At 38.6% G+C, this 22,476-nt stretch overlaps 1 protein-coding gene across 1 annotated transcript; it reads left to right on the forward strand.

The window, feature by feature from the left end:
* Nucleotides 1-437: 437 nt before the first annotated feature.
* RNF103 (ring finger protein 103) lies at nucleotides 438-20,074 on the forward strand. Its single transcript, XM_060117230.1, has 4 exons — nucleotides 438-1,639; nucleotides 4,065-4,204; nucleotides 12,647-12,762; nucleotides 18,066-20,074. Exons 1-4 carry the CDS (start codon nucleotides 1,414-1,416, stop codon nucleotides 19,630-19,632), a joined length of 2,049 nt encoding a protein of 682 aa, XP_059973213.1. The 5' UTR covers nucleotides 438-1,413; the 3' UTR covers nucleotides 19,633-20,074.
* The last annotated feature ends 2,402 nt before the right edge of the window (nucleotides 20,075-22,476 follow it).

Below are 22,476 nucleotides of genomic sequence, written 5' to 3' on the forward strand. Positions count from 1 at the left end.
TCATTGTTTTCTGGGTTTCGCCTTCTACCATCTCAAACCAACTGCGCCAAAATTTTCCCAGTTAACCGGGACCTGGCATACACGTACTCTTATTTTTACTTATTTTAAGAGGATGATTAACTGCCCCATTTTTACCAAAAAACACACAAAGCGACACAGTCCTAACTGCAACCCTCATACAAAATCACTTACTAAACATCTGCAGGGCAAAAGGAAAGAGAAAGGAGGAGACACTGGAGAGGCAACTTCGGGAGCGCAGAAGAGACCGCGTCGAGGCTGCGGCTCCGCGCCGCTCTCCCGCCCCCAGGCTTGGGCTCCCCCTTCCTTCCCCGCACCCTCTCCTCCCCACCGCCGCCCGGCGGGCGCTCCCGTCGTGGCCCCGCCCGAGGCCCCGCCCCGCAGCCGACGTCAGTTGTTATGTCTCGGTTTGGGCCGTGGCCGCCGAGGATCCTCTAGTCCCGAGGCGACGGTGGCGGTCTCCGCGGGGGAGGGGGCGTCGGAGACGGCGGCCGGGAACCCGCGCCGCCCATCCAAGCGGGACGAGCGCTGCGTGACCAGGAGGCAGCCCGAGAGCCGCCCCGGGGAGACGTCTCGGGCCTATTTTTGCGTTTTCTCCGGGACCGTCGCCTCGCGCGCCCCATTTCCCTCTGCAGAGACTGCGACGCCCCCTCCTGGGCCGGGCCGCGGTGCCCGCCCGCCTGAAAGGCGCCGCCCGCCGGCCTGAGCGAACCTGCACTCGCCGCCGCCGCCGTTCCCCGCCGCGCTTCTCGTGGAGCCTTCGCGGCCGGCGGGGCCTGGGTCCTGGGCGCCGGGCGCGGCGCTGCAGCGGCCGGTCCTCCCCGCGCTGGGCCCCGGGCCTGGCCCCGCCGAGCACCGCGCCCTCCTGACTGCCGCCGCGGGAGCCCGGCCTCAGCCCGGCCGACTCCAACAGCCTCCCGGGACCGCCGCCCCTCCGGCCTCAGCCTGCAGCCCGGCCCCCTCTTCCTTTGTGAATCTGAATGATTTTTTTGGCCTCCCCCCTCCCCCCTTGAGATTACGGTGCTAGAAGGCCGACCCCCCCACATCCCAGTGCCCCTCGCCGGGGGAATCGGCCCTCATCTTGTTCTTACCCGCGGGGTCTCCCCGCGCCTCTCTCCTTTCAGGGTTTAATGGGTGGACTTTTAAATTTTTTCCCCCTTTATTTTTCTCGCCTCTTGACTGGAAGGCCCCGCGCGAGGCTCTGCGCCTCTGCCGCTCCTGGTCTGTTCCTTACCCCCGCACAGTCCACCTGCCTCCCGCCGGGGATGGCCCCGCAGTGACGGCGGCGGGCTCCGTACCCCACGCCAGGCTGGTGCCCTCGCCCGCACTCCCCCAGTCTCCCCTCCTCTCCTCCGTGTTCTGAGCTCTCTGAAAAGAGCGAAGACGCAGGGGAAGATGTGGCTGAAGCTTTTTTTCTTGCTCCTCTATTTTCTGGTCCTGTTCGTCCTGGCCAGGTTTTTTGAGGCCATTGTGTGGTACGAAACTGGCATCTTTGCCACCCAGCTGGTGGATCCGGTGGCGCTGAGCTTCAAGAAGCTGAAGACCATTCTGGAGTGCCGGGGGCTGGGGTACTCGGGGTTGCCCGAGAAGAAGGATGTCCGGGAACTGGTGGAAAAGTCAGGCGAGTATCGGCTCCCCGAGGGTCCCCTCCACTCGGAGGAGGGGACGACCCGTACTTCCTTGTACCTGGTGGTCCCCCAGAATGAGGCGGTACCTGGAAGAGTTAAGCAGACTACTTCCAGAGCTGCCCGGGTTTCCTTTGTCCAGGTTTTCTACCAAAAAAAAAGTAAATCCCAGTTTTTGGAAGGGGGCTGGGCTGGAATTATATGTAGGGGTGTTGGTGTGTCTTCCTAAGGTTATTTTAAAATAACAGTGTAAAGTGCAGCTTCTTAGTGTTGTTTACTAAACTGAGTGTTTTTCTCAAATTTCGGAAATGTCAGCCAGTTACAAACAAATTGGAAAGCATTATTTGCCAGTTGAAATTCATAAGTATATAAGAAAAACCCCAAAACGATGTCTGTAGATAGCAGCATTTGTCACCATAGTAATAACAAGTTACCCAGAGGGAAAAACATCATTGGGAATACTTAATATCAAAGAGGCATTTAGGCCTAGGATTTAAATTTTATTTTATTTGCTTTTTATTTTATTTTATCTTCCAGATTTATTGAGATGTAGTTGACTTGCAGCACTGTACAAGTTTAAGGTGTATAGCATGATGATTTGATTTACATACATCATGAAATGTTATCACAGTAAGTTTAGTGGACATCCATCATGTCATATAGATACAAAATTAAATAGAAAAAAATTTTTCTAAGATTTAAATTTTAAATAATGAGTTTAAATATAGAGAAAGTGTACAGGGCACAGTATTAGCTTTTCATACTTTAAATTTGGTGAAAATAAGGTGAATATTTTTTGTGAATGCCTATCTTGTTTGTTTCGAAAGAGTTTATATTTCTCTAAGGATTTTTTTTTTAATTCTTATATCTTGGGTGTAAACTACTTTTCCCCTTCTGTGCCACAGGGACTGCATCAGCTTAAATGGGTTGAGACATATTGATAGAATTGAGCTAAGAGATATTTAACATCTCAAAGAATGCATTTTCAGTAACTGTTGGTTTTGGGGGTAGGATTGGGTGAGAAATGTGCTTAATTTTTTTCACCCCTGGACAAAATATATCTTGGTTTAGATACACTTCCTGGAAGGGGAATGTACTGTAATTTGAGAAAGGCATTCTGGGTTGCTGTAGGAAGCAACTGAAACTGATAGTTATCTTTTTTATTTGTTTCAAGTATATCTGTCAGCTGTGTCTTTTACAAGACAATTTTTTTCCTTATTTAGTATCTCATAGCCATGTAGTATGATAGACAAGAATACTAACTCCAGAGGACTTGAGCACCCAGGTATTTGCAGATCAAGGTTAAGATCACTACTGGGATAGAGGAGGGAACACTCTGTAAAAGTGATGCATTTTTCTTTAGAGAAAACATAAAATTGTGTGTTACTTGCATAAAATTGTGCCTCTTGTTTACTGACTGGTTTATGGTGACTTTTATTACTAGCATGGCTGGCATGTAGGGTAGGGGGAATAAAGTAAAGTAGCAGATCTCTAAGAAATAAACTTTCTAGGTTTAGAAGTGAAAAGTACCTTAACTGCCCAAGCCAAATCATTTTTCATGGTAAAGTAATTTGATACCACATTTGTTTTCTTGTGACTTTTATTTAGTGTTGCCTTCCTCTGGGCCTAAAAATACTTGTAACTTTGAGTGTACAAGGAGTGCACATAATATTTAAAGAATACACACAGCTCATAAAAATATGACTCAGATCACGCATTTTATAGCAGAGAGGTCTGGGTAAAGCAATTTAACTTTAGAATTTAAATATTTGTTGTGAACGGTTTTGCTGCCATCATGATACAATGCTTGTTTTTGCATTGTTAACATTTAAGACAAAAGTTAAAATAATTTGACCTGTTTTTCTTTACTTTTTATTTGATGATACAAGGTGTAAATTTACACTGTAAATGTGTGTATGAATATGGAATTTGTTCTTATAGGTAATCTTTTGTATCTAACCTCCAAGTCATGTAAGCGCTGTTGCTATGTTACGCAGGTGGTGATAGCAAATTTTGTAAACCCATTTCTAATTCTTGTAAGTCAGAAGTATATAAATCATACTGTTTAAAAATTATTTGATGCCTGGACAAAAACTAAATAATATTGTGATGGCTTTTTGGGCTGGTATAAATTCAGTAATTTCCTAATAAATTATGTGATGATGCCACTAGAATATAAACTCCATCAGGAGATGGATTTTTATCTGTTTTGTTCATTTTTGCCTGACACATAGAAGGTTCTTCTTACATATTTACTAAATGTATGAATCTTAAATAGGTGTATTCAGGTTCTACTCTTCTGTAGAGTGCAATGAAAGTACAATGACATAATTTTTTAACAGTATAAAATAGAATTTATCATTGAAGTTGGGAACATGAGATTTTTGCAATCTTATTAGTGTTATTTTTTCTTTTCTTCAGGTGACCTGATGGAAGGTGAGCTTTATTCTGCACTCAAAGAAGAAGAAGCATCTGAATCTGTTTCTAGTACCAATTTCAGTGGTGAAATGCACTTCTATGAGCTTGTAGAAGACACAAAAGATGGCATCTGGCTGGTTCAGGTATTAGAAACAGTGATAGAAGTGAAATTATTTTTACCAAAATAGTAGTCACCAGCTGGTGACACTTCTGTGTACTTGTGTCATGTTTCTTAGACATAACTCACTTCTCATAGGGAGGCTCCAGTGTCCCCTTAAAGAGGTTTTGCAGACCAACAAAAATGAAAATTAATTAAAGAGTGGGGGAAGGGAAATGTTGGGGAAAGAGGGTTGACTGTTTTGTTTAGAACCAGCAGAAGCAAATCCATTTTAGTTGTTGGATCTGCATTATAAAGTAAGAAACACATATATATTCCTTTTATTTAGTGATTTGTACTGTTTCTCTCAGCTTTTGTTAACTCCAGTTTTTAATTCAGTTTTTAATTCATCATTTTTGTTTCTAAAGAAAGAACTATAGCCAACTTTGTGCCTATAGAGGAAGAACTATTGTGGGGAATGGTGGGGGAACTTATTACTTTGCTCATGAAATTGATGAGATTATAATTTTAAACCCTAGCTCTTATGCTATCAAAACTGTGAGATTTAATTAGCATATTAGAATTTTAGAGCTATGAAGGGCCTGAAAAATCATCTTTTATGCTTCCCAAAGTGTGGTTTATATGCCATTCATGGTAAATGAGTGGACACACATTATCATTTGTGTGTTTTTATGTAAATGAGAAAAATCAATATTATATTGAACATGGAATTTCATAAATATTGCTTAGGGAAAGTCTAAAGTTATTTAAATTTTTTAAAATATAAGTTCACTTAAAGTAACATATTAAGTAAATTAACAACATGAATTCAGCTAAAATTATGATTATTGAACCAGAATCAAATCCCAGAACCCCTCATTTCTCGTCCAGTGTTCTTGTTATTTCACATTGGGGTTGGCAAAGTTTGATTCAGGGCATAAAAAACAAAATAATTGGTGCTTCATATTTCTTTCTGAGAACAATGGCTGCAAAATAGGGTAGAAAAAGCTATTGAGTCCAGACACCTTATTTGCAGATTTGGTCCTGTCACTGATTTGCAATATGATTGTGGATAGATAGATTTTCTGTAGCACATGGCCTCAAATAAACACATATACACCTAAAGAAGATAGAATCGTACTATAGTCCGCTGGGCTAACGGGTTGACGTTTGGGAATTCTTCAGGTGATTGCATTGGATATCCATGACCTTTCCTTTACTTGCAACCTTCCTATTGTGTTTGACCTTTTACCCTCCAGATAATCTAGTTCGGCATTTTTTAAGTCTAGCAAACAGAGAAACTGGGAAGAGGGTATGGGTATTGTCTATACATTATCCATCAAATTCTAGTTTATTTGTGTGTTAAATTATTGGTATTGAAAAAATAAACTGTAGCATCTTTAAAGCCTTAATTTATAAATAGTTATTCTATTTCTTTTCCCAGATACTTATTTCTGATAGTTTGATCGAGGAGGACTTACTGGTTTTGGTAACTTCAGTTTTATTACGGAGATTGAACTGAATAGCCAGTCCCTCTGCCCTGGGTCCTATGTCTCATGTTTGTCCACACATTGAACGGTCCCATAGAGATGAATCGTAAAGATGCTGAATACCTTCCAAAGTTGGAAAAAGCTATGTCAAAAGTCTGGAAATTCTTTTGGTATATAGAGTGCTGCCTATAGACTACGAACACATTCTGCTTCACTAATTAGCATTATAGTCTTGGCTTCTAAGTGATCTACTATTTTTCTATGTCATATTAAAGATAAGCATGGATTAAACTCCCTTAAGTTGTTACAAAATTCATACAGTTTATTCAGCATGAATGAATAATAATTCATTAATTCAAGTGAATTGTACACCAGGCTCTGGAGATATACCAGGAGCATACAACAGGCTAAGTCCTTGCTCTTTCAGGCAGCTCACATTCCAGTTGGGAGAGGGAGGCACTAACTAAATAAATATTTAATATAACATTAGTTAGTGGAAAGTGCTAAGAAGAAAAATAAGCAGGGTAAGGAGACAAGAGAGTGGCAAAGAATTCCCTGATAAGGTGATACTTGAATGAAGTGAAGAACAAGTAATGAATGGTAGTGAATGTAAACATTATAAATTCTAATCACTGAATTATTTTTCTCTGAAAATGTTTCTTTAAACTTCATAGGCATCAATAGTCAATGGTGCAGTAAGACACAATTTTTTCAGTGACCTTCAAGATTTGCACTGATCACGACTGTCTGGCTTGTGTTCCCTTGGGCCAGTGGCTTACATCTGTCAAATGGCTGGCTTGGGTTGGAAGAACAGTCTCTGGCAGGACAGCTGAGAAGACTGAGATCGATACCTCAGTCACAGTGCCTACAGCACTCTGAACTCGCTAACTAAGCTAATCAGCACAGACACTTTGGTTTAAGCTCCTAAGAGAGGGCCATGTTGTTTTGTTTTTTAATTGAAAATATCTTCTCAAAACAGAAGAGAAATACTCTCAGTTGCTTGTCATTCTTTCAGCTCAGATTATATTTATCTCATCTCTTGTGAAGAATAACATTCAAGAATTCATTTTTTAACAATTTGAATTATCGTTCTTTTCTATTTGTTTTAAAAGAAGCTGACTCATTTCAGTTTGCTCTATCATTGTCGTTTTTTTTAATCTGTGAGGGTGCATAGATCCCAAACAATTCAGTCTTCTTCATATTGCATTTATTTTAGGTATCCTGGATAAGAAATATTTAAGCACATCAAAGTTCTTTCCTCTTTTGCTCCCAGGTTTCCAATATCATTTTCTTACTCAGATGAATTATACTCTCAGATGAATACCTAACTCTCAGGTAGCATATAACTGATAATTAGCACTTTAGACTTTATATGTCATTGAAAGGATGTCTAGGTTTACTGATTTGGGGAAAATGTGACTTTAATAAATGGGTATATGACTTAGCTATTCCATCACTTGGTCAGTTGATTATTTTTCTGGAATGGGTTGGTAATAATAAAAGATAATCTAGGTTGATTATCTTTTTTGGTGACACTGCATGTGGAATGACACTACAAAAGGAAACATGAATTTCTATAATTTAATTAATTCATCCTATATCCCTTATGATTTCTATCTTCTCGGTAACTCATGAGTTTATTTTCTGAATAATACATGTTAATGGTCTTCATATCTTTCTCCTAACTGTTTTAAGATGTATTGCTGCTCATGAATTATCCTTACATTAAAGCAGAGTGTTAGCACACTTCTTTTCATGTGAAGCTTTTTCGTGTCTCTCCTGTATTCTCTGTAATATGAGGTAGAAAGAACTAATTTTAGTTTCTAAGGCAGCAACACATATGGGACATCTTTACCAACAATACACTACGTAATCCATGAAAGAACCAAGGCATCTTTTTTCTATCAGTTCTTTCTAACATTCTAAGTTTTCCTGCTTTGTTCCTAACCTGACCTCATATCTTTCATTAGCTCTTTATTTCCAGTTTTGTGGATTCTTTGATTCTGATGCCTACCAATCTTTTTAGCATCACAAATAGAAGTTACTTTTCTTTCAAAAGATTCTTGGTCAGGCTTTTTTTTTTTTTTTTTTTTTTTTTTGTCTGTGTTGGGTCTTCGTTGCTGCACACGGGCTTTCTCTAATTGCGGTGAGTAGGGGCTACTCTTCGTTGGGGTGTGTGGGCTTCTCATTGTGGTGGCTTCTCTTGTTGCAGAGCATGGGCTCTAGGCGCGAGGGCTTCGCTGGTTGCAGCACACGGGCTCAGTAGTTGCGGCACGCAGGCCCTAGATCACAGGCTCGGTAGTTATGGTGCATGGGTTTAGTTGCTCCACGGCATGTGAGATCTTCCCGGACCAGGAATCGAACCTGTGTCCCCTGCATTGACAGGTGGATTCTTAACCACTGTGTCACCAGGGAAGTCCCAGCAGATAGGCTTTTGAAATGGAAAAGTTAGTGTACATTGTGGGGTTTATGGATTTATCCTTATCTTAACATTTCTATTTCTACATTTTGACTTTTGTTCAAAGAAGTTCAAAGAGGGACTGTGCTATCTGTTCTCTACTGGCTTTGTCACGTTATAAGGAATTTAACATCAGTGGAATTGAGGTAACAGTGAAAAGCATCATATGATTTAAAGTAAAGCTTTAGGTCAATATTTACTGAAGTATTATGTTAATACAGTTCCTGTTTGGCTGAAAAGACTTACTAGCTGTTTTAAAACTTGTTTATTTTTTACTCCTAGACAGTAGTTTTGTTCAGGGGGGTTCTAAGTTATTTATTCCTCTCTTGACGCTATGCTAAAGGCGAAATACTTCGCAAGCCATCTTATCCTTTATTTTGTATTGGTGAAGAGCTTTTATTTGTGTTTACTCATAAAGAAAGCTAGTGAGGCGACCAAAGAAATCATTAAATGCTGTTGAATTTTGTTTTTGTCAATTACTCATCTTCACTTTTAACGAGTTTATACAATTTGCATATATATATTTAGGTTGGTCTATGATTTTTTTTTTTCTTGGCCATGCCATACAGCATGCAGGATCTTAGTTCCCCGACCGGGGATCGAACCCGTGCCCCCTGCAGTGGAAGCGTGGAGTCTTAACCACTGGACCTCTGGGGAAGTCCCTGTGGTCTATGATTTTGAAAGTAGAAACTCGCTGTTATAATGAAATATTGAGAGATGCAGAAACATATTATAGCTCTACACTCCTTTTATATGGAGTTATGTTATTTAATTTAGCCTCCATGTTGTTGTATGGGGACTAACGATATTAAAAGGGAAATGACAGATGTTCTGATTAGTAATAAAACCCACCTCTAAACAACAGGCGAAAGTGTGTGGGTTTTTTCTTATACCAGTGTAATACCTGTGGAAGGGAGTAAGCAATAACCTGAGGCCCAGTTTTTCTTTGTAAGTTTAACTGGACTACACAAGACTGACATCAGAAAATATGGCAACTTCGCATCTCACACTGTCCAACTCAGCTCCTTCCAGTGCTGTGCTGGAACCAGCTCCAACTGCTTCATGAAGGGCAGTTGTTAACATCCCTTTCCAACTCCACAGTTAGAGATGGCACCTTGGTAACTGGAAATCAGCCATGTGGGAGTATTTACACCAAGGAAATAAGTAAATGATAGAAATCAGAGCTTCTGTTTTCTTCTAGACAGCTAGTTAAACATTTACCAGCAAACCACTGGTTTCATCCATTCATCCAACCATCTAACAAATATTTATTGAAATCTAATGTGTGCCAGCTGAACCTGTGATAAGGGCAAAAAAGACAAATAACCTACAGTCTGCCATAGGACAGCTTACAGCTTGGTTTACTAAAATGTGTGGGCCAGTAAAAAAATCTTAGCATAGATTACCTTTTCCAGCTAAGTTAGATGGTCTGTGATGGTGCTACCATCTTGAGAGATCCTAAAGAACTATTAGACAATAAAGTAAAAACCAGGAAAATTAGTACTAGGAGAAACCTAGTAGTTTTTTTTTCTTCTGGAAAAAGTGTATTTTTAAATACACTGAACTGGAAGTCTTTGTGTGTGACTGGGGTCAAGAACATTGATGTGCAGTTGCATAGCCAGGTACTAGTTATGCTAATGTTTGTCAGAAAACATCCCAGATGACAGGTTGCTGGGGAAGGGACTTTCATGATAACGGAAATCGGAAACTTGGAGCCTGTAGAGAACCTATATAATCAGAAGTAAGAGAATGAGTTACTAAACCATAAAAAGCTGAAATAGTTTAATTCAACATAAATATTTAATAAGTGCCCAACTGACTTAGGCACCATGCTAGCTGCAGGGAATACAATGGTGAGCGAGTGTAGGGATGCTGGTTAGAGAGGCAGATACCCTGGGAAGGGGGATGGAAAGATTGCTTCACTGCTAGCCTACGTTGCCAGGTCTGTTCCAGACTTGAGACTTGGAACTCAGGCTGTACTTTCATCTAGTTTTTTCGAGTCTCTGAAAATATTCCCCACAGAGAATGCAACATCTTTCGTGAACTGCAGAGGAATATGTTTCCCCTTTCACCACCAGAGTGAATGCCATTCAGAATCACTGTGCATGCTTTTGGTTGTGAGCTATAACGTGGAAACTCTTACTCATGTGACACAGTAGTAATAGAGTATTTTGTTGTGCCACGTGACAAGCCAGATGAGTTATTCTGTTAAAACATTTTTAGTGGTTGTTTAATTTGGCCTCCAAGAAATTTAATTTATGCTAAACCTTCAGTTGAATAATATAACTATATAGGACATTGGACAAAGCAATTTCTAATTGTGTAAATATAACTAAAGAGTCAAATAAAATGCTTTCATGTACTGCCTAAGGGATTTTTCATTTTTGTGTGGTTCTCTTAGTCAGGAATTATTAAACTCTTCAAAGCAGATGTTGGAATAGCTTGCTGAATAAATAAGGCCCTGGGGTTAAACATTGTCATGTACCTGCCTCAGAGATGTTCACCACCTCTCTTCACACACTTTTGTTGTCTGTCCTATAACCAGGGGTGCCTGGAGCAACCCCCTCGTTCCTACTTCCTTTCCTAGCATTGGATGACTGTGCAGTGATCAGGATCTTCACTGAAAGATGCCCCTAGACTGAGGGCCAAATCCTATATTGATTAAAGCAACCGCTTGATTAACCCCTTGACACAGTGTCATTATGAATACAGGCCTGAAGTGTTTGGGTTATTTGCAGCCTTGATCAGGAAATAGGAGTGAAAGGGGAGTTATTTTAAAAAACAGGGCAAAGACCAGGGAGTACAGCGATATGATTTTACAGAGATTTCTTAATCCTTCTGAGTAATCCGAAAAATAAGTTCGAGATTTCTTTGGTTACTTGATGGAGAAAAGAACTACCATATTGACTCTTCAGTGGTAGGAAAAGAAAAAAAGAAGAGAAGAGAAATGCCTGCCTTGCTTCATCTCCCTTATTCTTCAGATAAAATTTATAAAGTACTTTTAGACAATGGAAAAATGTGGAAGCTAGGAACTTACTGGGTAATGTAACCTGTGTGCACCTCCTCAGAAAGCGCTTTCACCACTAAGACCATGTCCTCAAATTGCTCTCCTCCTGGTTACCTCAACCATCTGAGCATTTTAATAACATGTGCCTCCCTCATTAAGGCCATTTATTTTCACTTAAAAGTACTATCAGAACCATTTGTTCAATGCCCTAAATTGTATATTTGTGTATGTATTTATTAAGCCTCAAAGTTATGTTACAGAATGTTACATACCTATGTGTGTCTCTGTAGGTATGAGGATGATAGTATCAATGATATATGGCAAAGGTTATTGGACAGTAATCCGTTGGCACATAAAGTGAACTTTAAGTCACTTGTCACCACCACGCACTTTCTCTCCTCCTGCTGCCCTTGAAATTTGTTAGACTTCCCAGCAGAGAGACCAGAGATGAGGTATTTGCACCAACTCTTGCCTCTCCCAGGCACTCATTGCACACACTCACCTGGGATTTCACTTCCTGGAGGCTTTGTGAACGTGAAAATGGCCCCTCCTTCTAGAGAGTTTAGAGGCCCCCAGAGTATTCCGCTGTAATTTTGAATTAAATAGTATCAGTAATATAGCATTCATGAAAATAAACTTGGCCTGTATACCCTGGGCTTAAAATAAATCAAACAGATGGGTTCATGAAGACATAGGACACTTTTGGCTTTCCTTTAAGTTCCCATTTAGTTATTTTTGTTTTTAATATATACTTTCCATTTGTTTTTTACTGGTATCTCTATTCATTAAAATCAGGAAGATCAGGAATAAAGGGAAAAGGTATTAACAATTAGAAGGTCTGAGAAAAGTCATTGCATATTTTGAAGGTTAAGCTACATTAAAAAATATTTTTTTTCTTCTCCCAATCCTAAGTGTTTGAAAGCTATTTGCAAATTTGAATTTAGAAGTTCAAGAATGTAGAATTTATTAATGGTAATTGTTTAATATGTTAGAACCTTTCGTGATTGTTAAGAAAAATGCCATAGTAGTAGTATATGGATTTAGTCAAGCATAGTTTAATAGAAAACATGTGTTTGACTCTTGGCTCCATAATTACACTTTTAAAAAAGTGAAATTTGAACTCGTTGAACCCACATGTGGTAATTTTTAGTAAGCTTTATTTGGGTTATTTAAAATTTTCTTTTCAGAGCAGAGAAATGACTCCAAGGGCCATTTTCTTCCTGTGTAAGTTAATTCTAGAGGATAAGCCGCACGGAGGAGAATGTGGCTAGCTTTTTAATATGGTTTTGACTCCCCCTCTGCATAACTACCACAGAGTGTGAGAGTTTAATGTACTATATTCAGTGTTTTAAATTTCTTCCAGTTGGACAGTTGCTCCTTTTACAAGAATTGCAGTGATAATATGATGACATAGTAAGCAAAGACCTAGGAACAGAATATGTTTTTCAAAAAAAGTAAAGTTATAGATGTAAATGGTTGGTTTGACTCCATTTTAGGTGATTAAAGTATCTGTTTTTCTTTGGGGGGGAATAGGTTATAGCAAATGACAGAAGTCCTTTGGTGGGTAAAATCCACTGGGAGAAAATGGTGAAAAAGGTGTCAAGATTTGGAATACGTACAGGCACGTTTAACTGTTCCAGTGACCCCAGGTAAGTTGATTAGGCAATTCTTAGAATTTGAGTTCTGACCAGAATTTTTTTAATGTGATAAAGACAGTGGTATTAGAAGCCTGTTTAAACTGAAAGTTAATTAGCATGTTTAGCACATTGTTAGTTACACAGGTATTTGATTAATAGTTTTTGATAACTGGCAGTTATTTACTTTCTCTCTGAGATCTCTTTTTGTCTGGTTCTACTATGTTGTTTCTAACGGGGGTGACTCTTTAGAGTATGTCTTCGGTTTTTTTGTTTCAATTTTACTTCCCAAAGAGACTTCAGTACATTGATGGCTTTAGGTGACCCCTTTGTGCTGACCTAAATCTTCTTTCATAATTTGGACCTCTAATTTGCATTTTGACACTCGTTTCCATTTGCCATATGAGTACCCCAGATAGACTCTGTTCCCTAAACCTGGTGTTCAAATTCATATTCATCTTTTATTTTTTAGTAAACCATGTGCCCTTTCTACCTTTTCTTTTACTGTCCTTTACTATTTTTTTTTCCATTTTCTCAGACAAAAATCTTTGCAGGCATTTTTGTTTTACCTTTTGTCATCATCTCCAGTATTTAGTCTGTCACATTACTTCTTGTTTCATTATTCCATTGTTTCTTCTTTGAAATGCGTTTTATTTCAATTTCTAGTTCCTCCAAGTTATAACTTGAATTCATTCATTTATTTAATTATCCATTCAGTAAACATTTAATAAAAGATTAGCGGGACTTCCCTGGTGGCACAGTGGTTAAGAATCTGCCTGCCAGTGCAGGGGACCACAGGTTCGAGCCCTGGTCTGGGAAGATCCCAGATGCCGCGGAGCAACTAAGCCCGTGCGCCACAACTACGGAAGCCCGCGTGCCTAGAGCCTGTGTTTCGCAACAAGAGAAGCCACTACAGTGAGAAGCCCACACACCACAATGAGTAGCCCCCGCTCAACGCAACTAGAGAAAGCCCGCGTGCAGAGATCCAACACAGCCAAATATAAATAAATAAATAAATTTATTTAAAAGAAAAAGATTAGCACGTACAGCGTGTTCTGTTCAGTGCTGAGGACAGGGCATATGATACGTACGGAGAAGTCCCCACGTTAGGTAGTTTCTAATGTAGGTAGATACGCCTGGCTTACCTATGTCGGTTATATGTGGTCACAATGGGAGACCCATTCGCTGTAGAAAACCCTCCTCCACCACTGCTTCACCTCAAATTCTCCTTCCCTTCTCCTTCAGGCTTACGTTTGCTTCGATTTTCCTCACTGTCCTTGTTTTGCTCACTTGTAGTGTAGGCTGAGATGTGTGGTAGGAGGACTCCTTAAAAGTTGGGGATAAGAAGGAAACTTGTGTCTCCTGACTCACATTTAGTCTTCTCATTTACCCACAAAGCTCCCATTTTCATCTTCACCACAGAATCTTGATCACATTCTAATGCCTTTGGTTGAAATGTCCAAGATAGTGTAAGTGTTCATGTTCTTATGAAAAGGAAATCATTCTTATTTCTGTCTTGTGTTTACCAAAGACAACGGCATTTGGTCTTATTCCATCATTCCCAGATGGTCTAAGTGAAAGATCTTTTTCCCTCCCACTGGTGATTGCAATACCAGAATAAATGATAGTTCTGATGTTTTGATATTGTTTTTTCAGATAATGCCAAAAGTCAGTATTAGCATCACTAATTTATTGAAAAATATTCAGAACTTATTTTTTTAAATGAATAAACTAAATAATACATTTTAAACACTAACTTATAAATATATTAGAAAATATCAAGTAAGTACAAAAATATAAAGGTCAAACACATATTTCAGTCTAACATAAGTTCTTAAATAACAATAGAGAATTCAAAATGAAACTAAGCACAACATAAAGTGAAGATGATCTATTCAGCATGAAAAACTGAAGGAAATAGTAGAATTGATTTTTAATATAATTTTATAAAGCAAAATGCCTCAGAAGTGTCATAATTGAGTCCAGTGGACTTTAGCGCGAATTATTCTAGCTTTTCTTTTGAAAGGCCCTTTTTGATTCTATACCAGCTGAGGAACGGTGAAGAGATACATATAATCTACCTCCAAGTTTTCTCTAAATCCTTCATCTTCGTCTTCAGATAATCCCACCTCTTATTTATGATGGAAGAGACCTTTTTTGAGCAACTTTTTGCTTTTTTGTTGACTGCGGCTATAATTTTTTGTTATTAAAGAAGCACTTTTACGTCTTCTTCCTTAGTTTCATCACAAAGATGAAGATCTTGATGCAGAGTTACTTATATCAGTTTCAGTATTGTCATGTTGGTTTCCTTTTATTTGGAAAATCTTCCGACTAGAGTAAGAACTGTTCTTGTCATAGATGCTGTGCTTAGTCAGGGTCATTTTTTTTCTTTTTTTTTGAGGATTATGGAGATGCAGAAGAACAAAATAGGGAGATAATAGAAAAGCGTGTTTAGAATGTCAATGCAGGGTGTAACTGGGCAGAGAATAGTGTTATTCAGCAAGCATGCATTTTAATATGTTGAATAATTCAGTCATCATCTCGACCTCAGATTTTTAAAAACAGCAAAACTCTCTACTCTGCTGCCTATGTTGCTTTCTTTGACTGTAGTTCCTTCTCTTGGGTGGCCTCCAGGACATCCTCCTCTGATGTGCTAACCCCATTGTATAGTAGTATTTTCCTGACCTGTTTTGCTCCCCTTAAGAACATTCAGGACCTCCACTCTGTACAGTATCTGACTCTATCCACGGCAGCAGTTTTCATTTCTTTCCCACACAGCCATCTTGCCCGGCCCCAGTTCTGCTAATTCCCCAACCCAGTGATCTATCTCAGGGGCCTTTCCCTTGTCAGGTCTATTCTCTACTCTCTGTCTCCCCCCACCTTTGGAGAAAGAAGGAAGTGACATGGGATATGTATCGGGAGGTTGGAGAGGCGGGGTAGAGATAGTAAAGAGTGGGATGGCACTGGAATTACAGGAGCTGAGTGATAAATGGGCCAGGAGGGCTTATGATGAAAGAATCAGGGATGCGTGCCCATGGGCTAAGCAGGGAAAAGAAAGTAAAGGGAAGATTGGTGAGCAGGACAGGAAGGCCAAGGAGACCAATGACCTTGTCTGAAGAAACAGCATTTTATGAACAGAATACCAAGGTTTCTTTTTAAATATAGTATGCCTTATCAGAAACTGGAGTGCCAAAACTCACTAGCTATGTTTTTTTTTAATTTTTTATCATTTTTAGTCTTCAAATTCTCTAAGAGATCTGAAAAGGTTTACCTTAAGAACTAGAGGATATTTTTGTGGTGTCATCATTGAACTTATTCAGACCTTTAAAAAGGTTTTTTAAATTGGCAGTAAAAAGTTTTTATATTGATATGAACATTAGTCTTTTCTGTCTAACAGTGGGGTTTTAAAATTAATACGGTGTACTTTATTTGTGTGTTGGATTTCAAGTCTGGAAAACATGATTTAATTTGAAAGATATATGATGACATACAAAATTTTATTGTCCTGGGTACTCTTAAATTCTTGTGAAATGATAAACCTTAAAACTGTCACTTAGTTCTGAACTGAAAAGAAAGTACATAGTACATTTGTTTTCTTCCATGAAGAAATGTATGCACTAAGATAAGACTTTGCTTGTTTTACACAGTAAAATTTTCTGTTTGAAAGACTGTCATTTAATTTATGACACAAATCAGAAGCCAAATATTCTCTGAGGTGGTTATAGAAAGATGAACAGAATGACCAAGAGTAGAAATGTGTCATCACAAGTATCCTATGCAATTTAAAAAGTAAAGCTGGTTAGATATTTAAGATGTGAGTAAGGCAACTCTCTATATGTAGTTGACTTGTTGTTTTGCGGGGAGGGTGGTGGAAATAGCATTCATGTCAATGAACTATTTTGCATTGGACAAATACACTGTTACAGAATAGAAGATATTTTATTTTGTCAGAGTATATAATTCTTAACCCGTTTCAATTAAAGCAGTATTGACATTAATGGTACTATCTTGTTAAGGAAGTAAATCAACTCAACAAGAGGCTGAGTCGTAGTCTTTGGTCCTGAGTCACCCGGATAGCTTCCCAGAGTCATTACTAACCTTGTCTTTGTGACATAACATGTTGTCTTCACTTATCTTAAATTACATCATGAAATTCCTGAGATAAAATTAATTGTATTATCATCATAAAACCATATGCCACGTATGTCAAGACTTCTGTCTTAATCTGATCATATAAATGTATAATATGCTTATTTAATTTAATAAAATATAATCCATACTTTAAAGTAAAGCATAACATTTATGATTTTTACATCAGTATTCTGAATAGCAAAATCAAAAATTAAACATTTATTACCATCCACTTACAAATCTGTAGTGAACAAAATGTATCCACATGGTAGATTTTCTTTTTGCCAACTTTACTGAGGTAAATTTATATATTGTAAAACTCCACATGGTAGGTTTTTAGAAAAAAACTTTTTTTTAAAGGAAATTGTTTCTCTGATTATCTCTCCAAATACCCCTCTTCATGGTCCTCATTAAAGAGATGAGAGAGTACAGAAGAATATAGGACTTGCTCTTTTCTAGGTGAGCTTTCGTGCAGATTACTTTATGACAGTGCTAGTGTGTGTCAGGCATTGTGGTGGGTGCTTGGGTTAATAAGTGGGTACAGCATGGCTTCTACCCTCAGGAGCTTGGCATTCAAGTCAGGGACTCAGCATATAAGATAATCTGTTTCCTTCTCTCCTTTGCCCACCTGAATCTAACCATCCTTCGAGAGCTAGCTCAATTCCCAAACTTTTCATGAAATCTGCACCAGCCCAAACTCCCAATGATACTCCCTTTTTTTTGAACTTCCTTTACATTATTTTGTAATAGAATATATGCAGTTTTATACTTTTGTCTCCTTAATAGGATTTTAAATTCTTTGTGAACGGGAATTATTTTCCTATTATCTTTAGGATCTTATTAGCACATAATGCATTATTAGTTTCATAGTAGATGCTGGAAGTACTTGCCGATTCTCTTGACTCTAAGGCTTTTCAAGCTACACTTTTCTTTAAAAAAAAAAGAAAGAAAAGAAACATAGAGATACAAATGAAAAATATGATTAAAAGAGAGCTTGCTTTTCCTCTTATACAACTGCCAGGTATTGGTACTACTTTTGAGTGTAATTTGTTTTTTGGGGAGAGGGTATCTTTCAAGTGCTAAGGAAATGTATCAGGGAAAAGACAAACTGTTTGCACAACAGTGAAGATAAGCAAGCTAGCTCATTTAGCAGCCTGGCTATTTACTTACAGTCTCCTCTCTTATAGATACTGCAGGAGAAGAGGCTGGGTACGATCCACACTCATTATGTCTGTTCCACAAACAAGTACTTCTAAAGGGAAAGTCATGCTTAAAGAATACAGTGGGCGCAGGATCGAAGTAGAACACATTTTTAAGTGGATAACTGCTCATGCAGCTGCACGGATCAAAACCATTTATAATGCTGAACGTTTGAAAGAAGAATGGAATAAAAGTGACCAATACTGGGTAAAAGTATACCTATTTGCAAAACTTGACCAACCCCCAGCTTTCTTCTCTGCACTAAGCATAAAGTTCACTGGAAGAGTTGAGTTTATTTTTGTAAATGTGGAAAATTGGGACAACAAGAGTTATATGACAGATATTGGTGTATATAACATGCCATCATACATACTTAGAACTCCTGAGGGAATTTACAGGTATGGAAACCACACAGGCGAATTTATATCCCTTCAGGCCATGGATTCGTTTTTGCGCTCAGTACAACCTGAAGTAAACGATTTGTTTGTTTTGAGCTTGGTTCTAGTTAATCTTATGGCTTGGATGGACTTATTTATCACACAAGGAGCTACCATAAAACGATTTGTGGTTCTCATAAGCACTTTAGGGACATACAATTCTCTATTAATTATTTCCTGGCTACCTGTGTTGGGCTTTTTACAGCTCCCTTACTTAGATAGCTTTTATGAGTATAGCTTAAAATTGTTGAGATATTCCAATACGACCACGCTGGCTTCCTGGGTCAGGGCAGACTGGATGTTTTATTCTTCACACCCAGCCTTGTTTCTTAGTACATACCTTGGACATGGTTTACTAGTCGATTACTTTGAGAAGAAGAGACGGCGCAACAGCAACAATGATGAAGTCAATGCCAATAACTTAGAGTGGTTATCAAGCCTGTGGGACTGGTACACCAGCTACCTCTACCACCCGATTGCTTCTTTTCAGAACTTTCCTGTAGAATCTGACTGGGACGAAGACCCTGACTTGTTCTTGGAGCGATTAGCTTTCCCTGACCTTTGGCTTCACCCTCTGATACCAACTGATTATATAAAAAACTTGCCAGTGTGGCGATTTAAATGTCTTGGCGTCCAGTCTGAAGAGGAAATGTTGGAAGGTTCTCAAGCTATTGAAAATGACTCAGACAGTGACAGCACAGACAGTGAGAAGGAAGTATTTGAAGATAAACAAAGCGTAGTTCACAGTTCTCCAGGAAGAGCAAGTCACTGTGATCCTGAGGCTTGTTCGTGTGCCAATAAATATTGTCAGACCAGCCCTTATGAAAGGAAGGGGCGGTCCTATGGATCATACAGCACTAATGAAGACATGGAACCTGATTGGTTACCTTGGCCTGCTGATATGCTGCACTGTACTGAATGTGTTGTTTGCCTAGAGAATTTTGAAAATGGATGTTTGCTAATGGGGTTGCCTTGTGGTCACGTGTTCCATCAGAATTGCATTGTGATGTGGTTGGCTGGGGGCCGACACTGTTGCCCTGTTTGCCGGTGGCCTTCTTATAAAAAAAAGCAGCCATATGCACAACACCAGCCCTTGTCAAATGATGTCCCATCTTAACCATGTGCAATTTGTCCTTTATAAGCTTTGCGTATCTTACAGCTTGCCTTTTTAATGTTAGTCACAAAGTTTTTGTGGTTTGACGTTTAATTTAATGTTAGTGCAGTGACAGGAAATATACATTTTGCTGATGTTGATGACAATTATTTGGTTGCCTAGTGTGTCAATATGAATGCATACTTAAATGTAAAAATTTTTATTTACAACATTGGAAATTCAGAAGTTAATGTTTTTTTGTAAGCACAAAAGAAGTAAGATAGAAATTTATCCTAGCAAGACTTTACAAGGTAGGATCAAATTCTAATGGAATTGAGGCAGTTTCTTATCCTAAGTGTTTCCTCCCTTTTTACAATCTGTGTCCGGCACCTCTTGGTTAAATAATGTATGCTCTGAGACATGAAATTAAAACAGACCTATGAAATAAATTATTTTAAAACCAGAAGATTACAGCTTTTTTAAAATTGTTTTTGATAAGGTGGCTGAGTGCTTTAAGTGTCACAGGTAAGTCAACTATGATTCTTGACTCATGTGGGGGAAAAAACAAGACAAATCATGTTGCTGACACTAGCCAGAGGTGATGTTAGTCCACCTTGGTTAGCTTTGATGGGAAGGAATTTCATGGTGGGCTCTTTTTAAAGTATTAAATCATTTATGAGTATATTCATGTAAATAAAATCAACTATAGCATATTGGCCACACATAGATTACTTTATATATTTTTCCTGACTTTTTATTTTGAAAAAATTTTTAACTATAGAAAAGTTGGAAACATAGTACAATGAACATTCATTTCTCTATCTAATTCACCAGGTGTTTACATTTTGTTATATTTGCTTTATCTCCTCTTTCCATAATCTGGTCATCATGATGCTTCTTTGCCACTAAAATGTATCACCATGTAACTCCTATGAACAAGGACATTTTTTATATAACCACCACACCATTATCACACCCAGGATATTTAACATTGATTTAATAATATCTAATATACAATTTGTACTCCCCAGTTGCTCCCAAAATATTCTATATCTTTATATGTTTCTGTTTTGTTTTTATTGGGAACTCAGGCAAAGTTTATGTTTGGGTTTAGTCTCCTTTGTTTCATTCTTTTCTGTAGAGCAGGTCCCCTGCCCACCCCCCCTTTTTTTTAAAGTCTTCTCTGACATTTTTGAAGAGTACAGGCTAGTTGGCTTATGGAATGTTCCACATTTCTGGATTTGTCTGAGTGTTTCTTCATGATTAGATTTAAAGTAAACAATATTGCCTAGATGATATGTATTTCCCGTTTGTATGACATCAGAAGGCACGTGATGTCAGTTCATCCCATTGTTGGTGATGCTAAATTTGGCTAAGATAGTATCTGTCTTATCTTTGCATTGTAAGGTTCTTTCCACTTGATGATTAAGAAGGAACCCGTGAGGCCACATGAGTATCCTGTTCTTCAATAACCTTTAACCCAATGGTTTTAACATCTGTTGATGATTATTAGCCTGAATCAGTTATTAAATAGGAGTCGTGACTTGGAGATTTTTAAATTCTATCCTTCATTCTACATTTATTAAGTGGCATTTTTTGTGTGTGAAAGAAGAGCTTTCCATTTTTTCATCTTGTGCTTTGAAATATCACCATAGACCCAGATTCTTTTTATATTCAGTGTGTTAAAATTCATTATTCTTTTTGATGCTCAAATCATCCCAAATTTGGTAAGTGGGAGCCCCTCTAAGCCAGCTCTTACGTCCTATTTACATCCCTTTGTGATCTTGAAACACTTCTTTGCCTTTTGACACAAGGTATTCCAGGCTCACTTTGTATTTTTCCTGGCCCAACCCTGTAATCAGTCATTTCTTCAAAGGGTCCAGGTTTCATGGGGGACTTTAAAACCCTTTATTGACTGCCCCTCAAAATGGTAAGAAATTTAAGTTTTCTCATTCTGAATTGCTGCTGGATTACTAGCAGAAACGTTTTTTTCCTTCATGATACACTGAGCCTCATTTTCACAGTAATGGGAATAGTAAGGACTAGCAGTTACTTACTTTGTATTAATATTTGAGAGCTTTTAAAAATTTTAAATGAGTACAAACACTACTCCTTGTGCTCTAATTTTCCTTTCAAAAAAGCAAGTAATCATGTTATCGTAAATGTTTGTGTTTCTCAGAGTTCTGCCATTGTTCCACTGCTCTTTTCTCTCCTATTTTCAGCAGATGTCCCAAATTGACATGTCCAGGCAAAGGCCCCTCCCCAGATCTTCAGTTTCATGTACAGCTGTCTGTTGAACAGCTCCTCCTAGATGCTCTTAAGTAACTAGTAAGTCTCAAAACAGCTTTTCCTTCTCTCTTCCTAACCCCCAGTCCTCCTCTTATGGTCCTGATTTCAATTCATACATATAATATTGTCCATTATGAAATGTACACCAAGTATAGATATTTTAAAAGGTAATTAAAATTTCTCCTCCGGTGTCCCGGGGCACAGCGCATTTTGGAGACTACAGGCATACCTTGGAAATATTGCAGGTTTGGTACACATCCACCACAATAAAGCAAATATCACAATGAAGCCAGTCACAGGAATTATTTGTTTTCCCAGTACACATAAAAGTTATGTTACACTGTACTGTAGTCTATTAAGTATGCAATAGCATGTCTAAGAAAACAATGTACATGCCTTAATTTAAATAATACTTTATTGCTAAAAAAAAATGTTATCGTCAGAACCTTCAGCAAGTTCTAATCTTTTTGCACTATAGTACTAGCCCTGAAGATAAACCAGCCTCCTTAACACTGGATTACAAGGCCCCTCATAATCTGTTCCTAGCCCACCTCTTGGACCCATCATGACACTCTGTAC

This window comes from Mesoplodon densirostris, chromosome 14, assembly GCF_025265405.1.
Source record: "Mesoplodon densirostris isolate mMesDen1 chromosome 14, mMesDen1 primary haplotype, whole genome shotgun sequence".
Classification (NCBI taxonomy): Eukaryota; Metazoa; Chordata; class Mammalia; order Artiodactyla; family Ziphiidae; genus Mesoplodon; species Mesoplodon densirostris.

Excerpts from the sequence above, each read along its gene's own strand:
- RNF103 (XM_060117230.1), top strand. The coding sequence starts at position 1,414 with ATGTGGCTGAAGCTTTTTTTCTTGCTCCTCTATTTTCTGGTCCTGTTC. Across the intron at positions 1,640-4,064 it reads GGAACTGGTGGAAAAGTCAG|GTGACCTGATGGAAGGTGAG; the intron begins GCGAGTATCGGC and ends TCTTTTCTTCAG. Across the intron at positions 4,205-12,646 it reads ATGGCATCTGGCTGGTTCAG|GTTATAGCAAATGACAGAAG; the intron begins GTATTAGAAACA and ends GGGGGGGAATAG.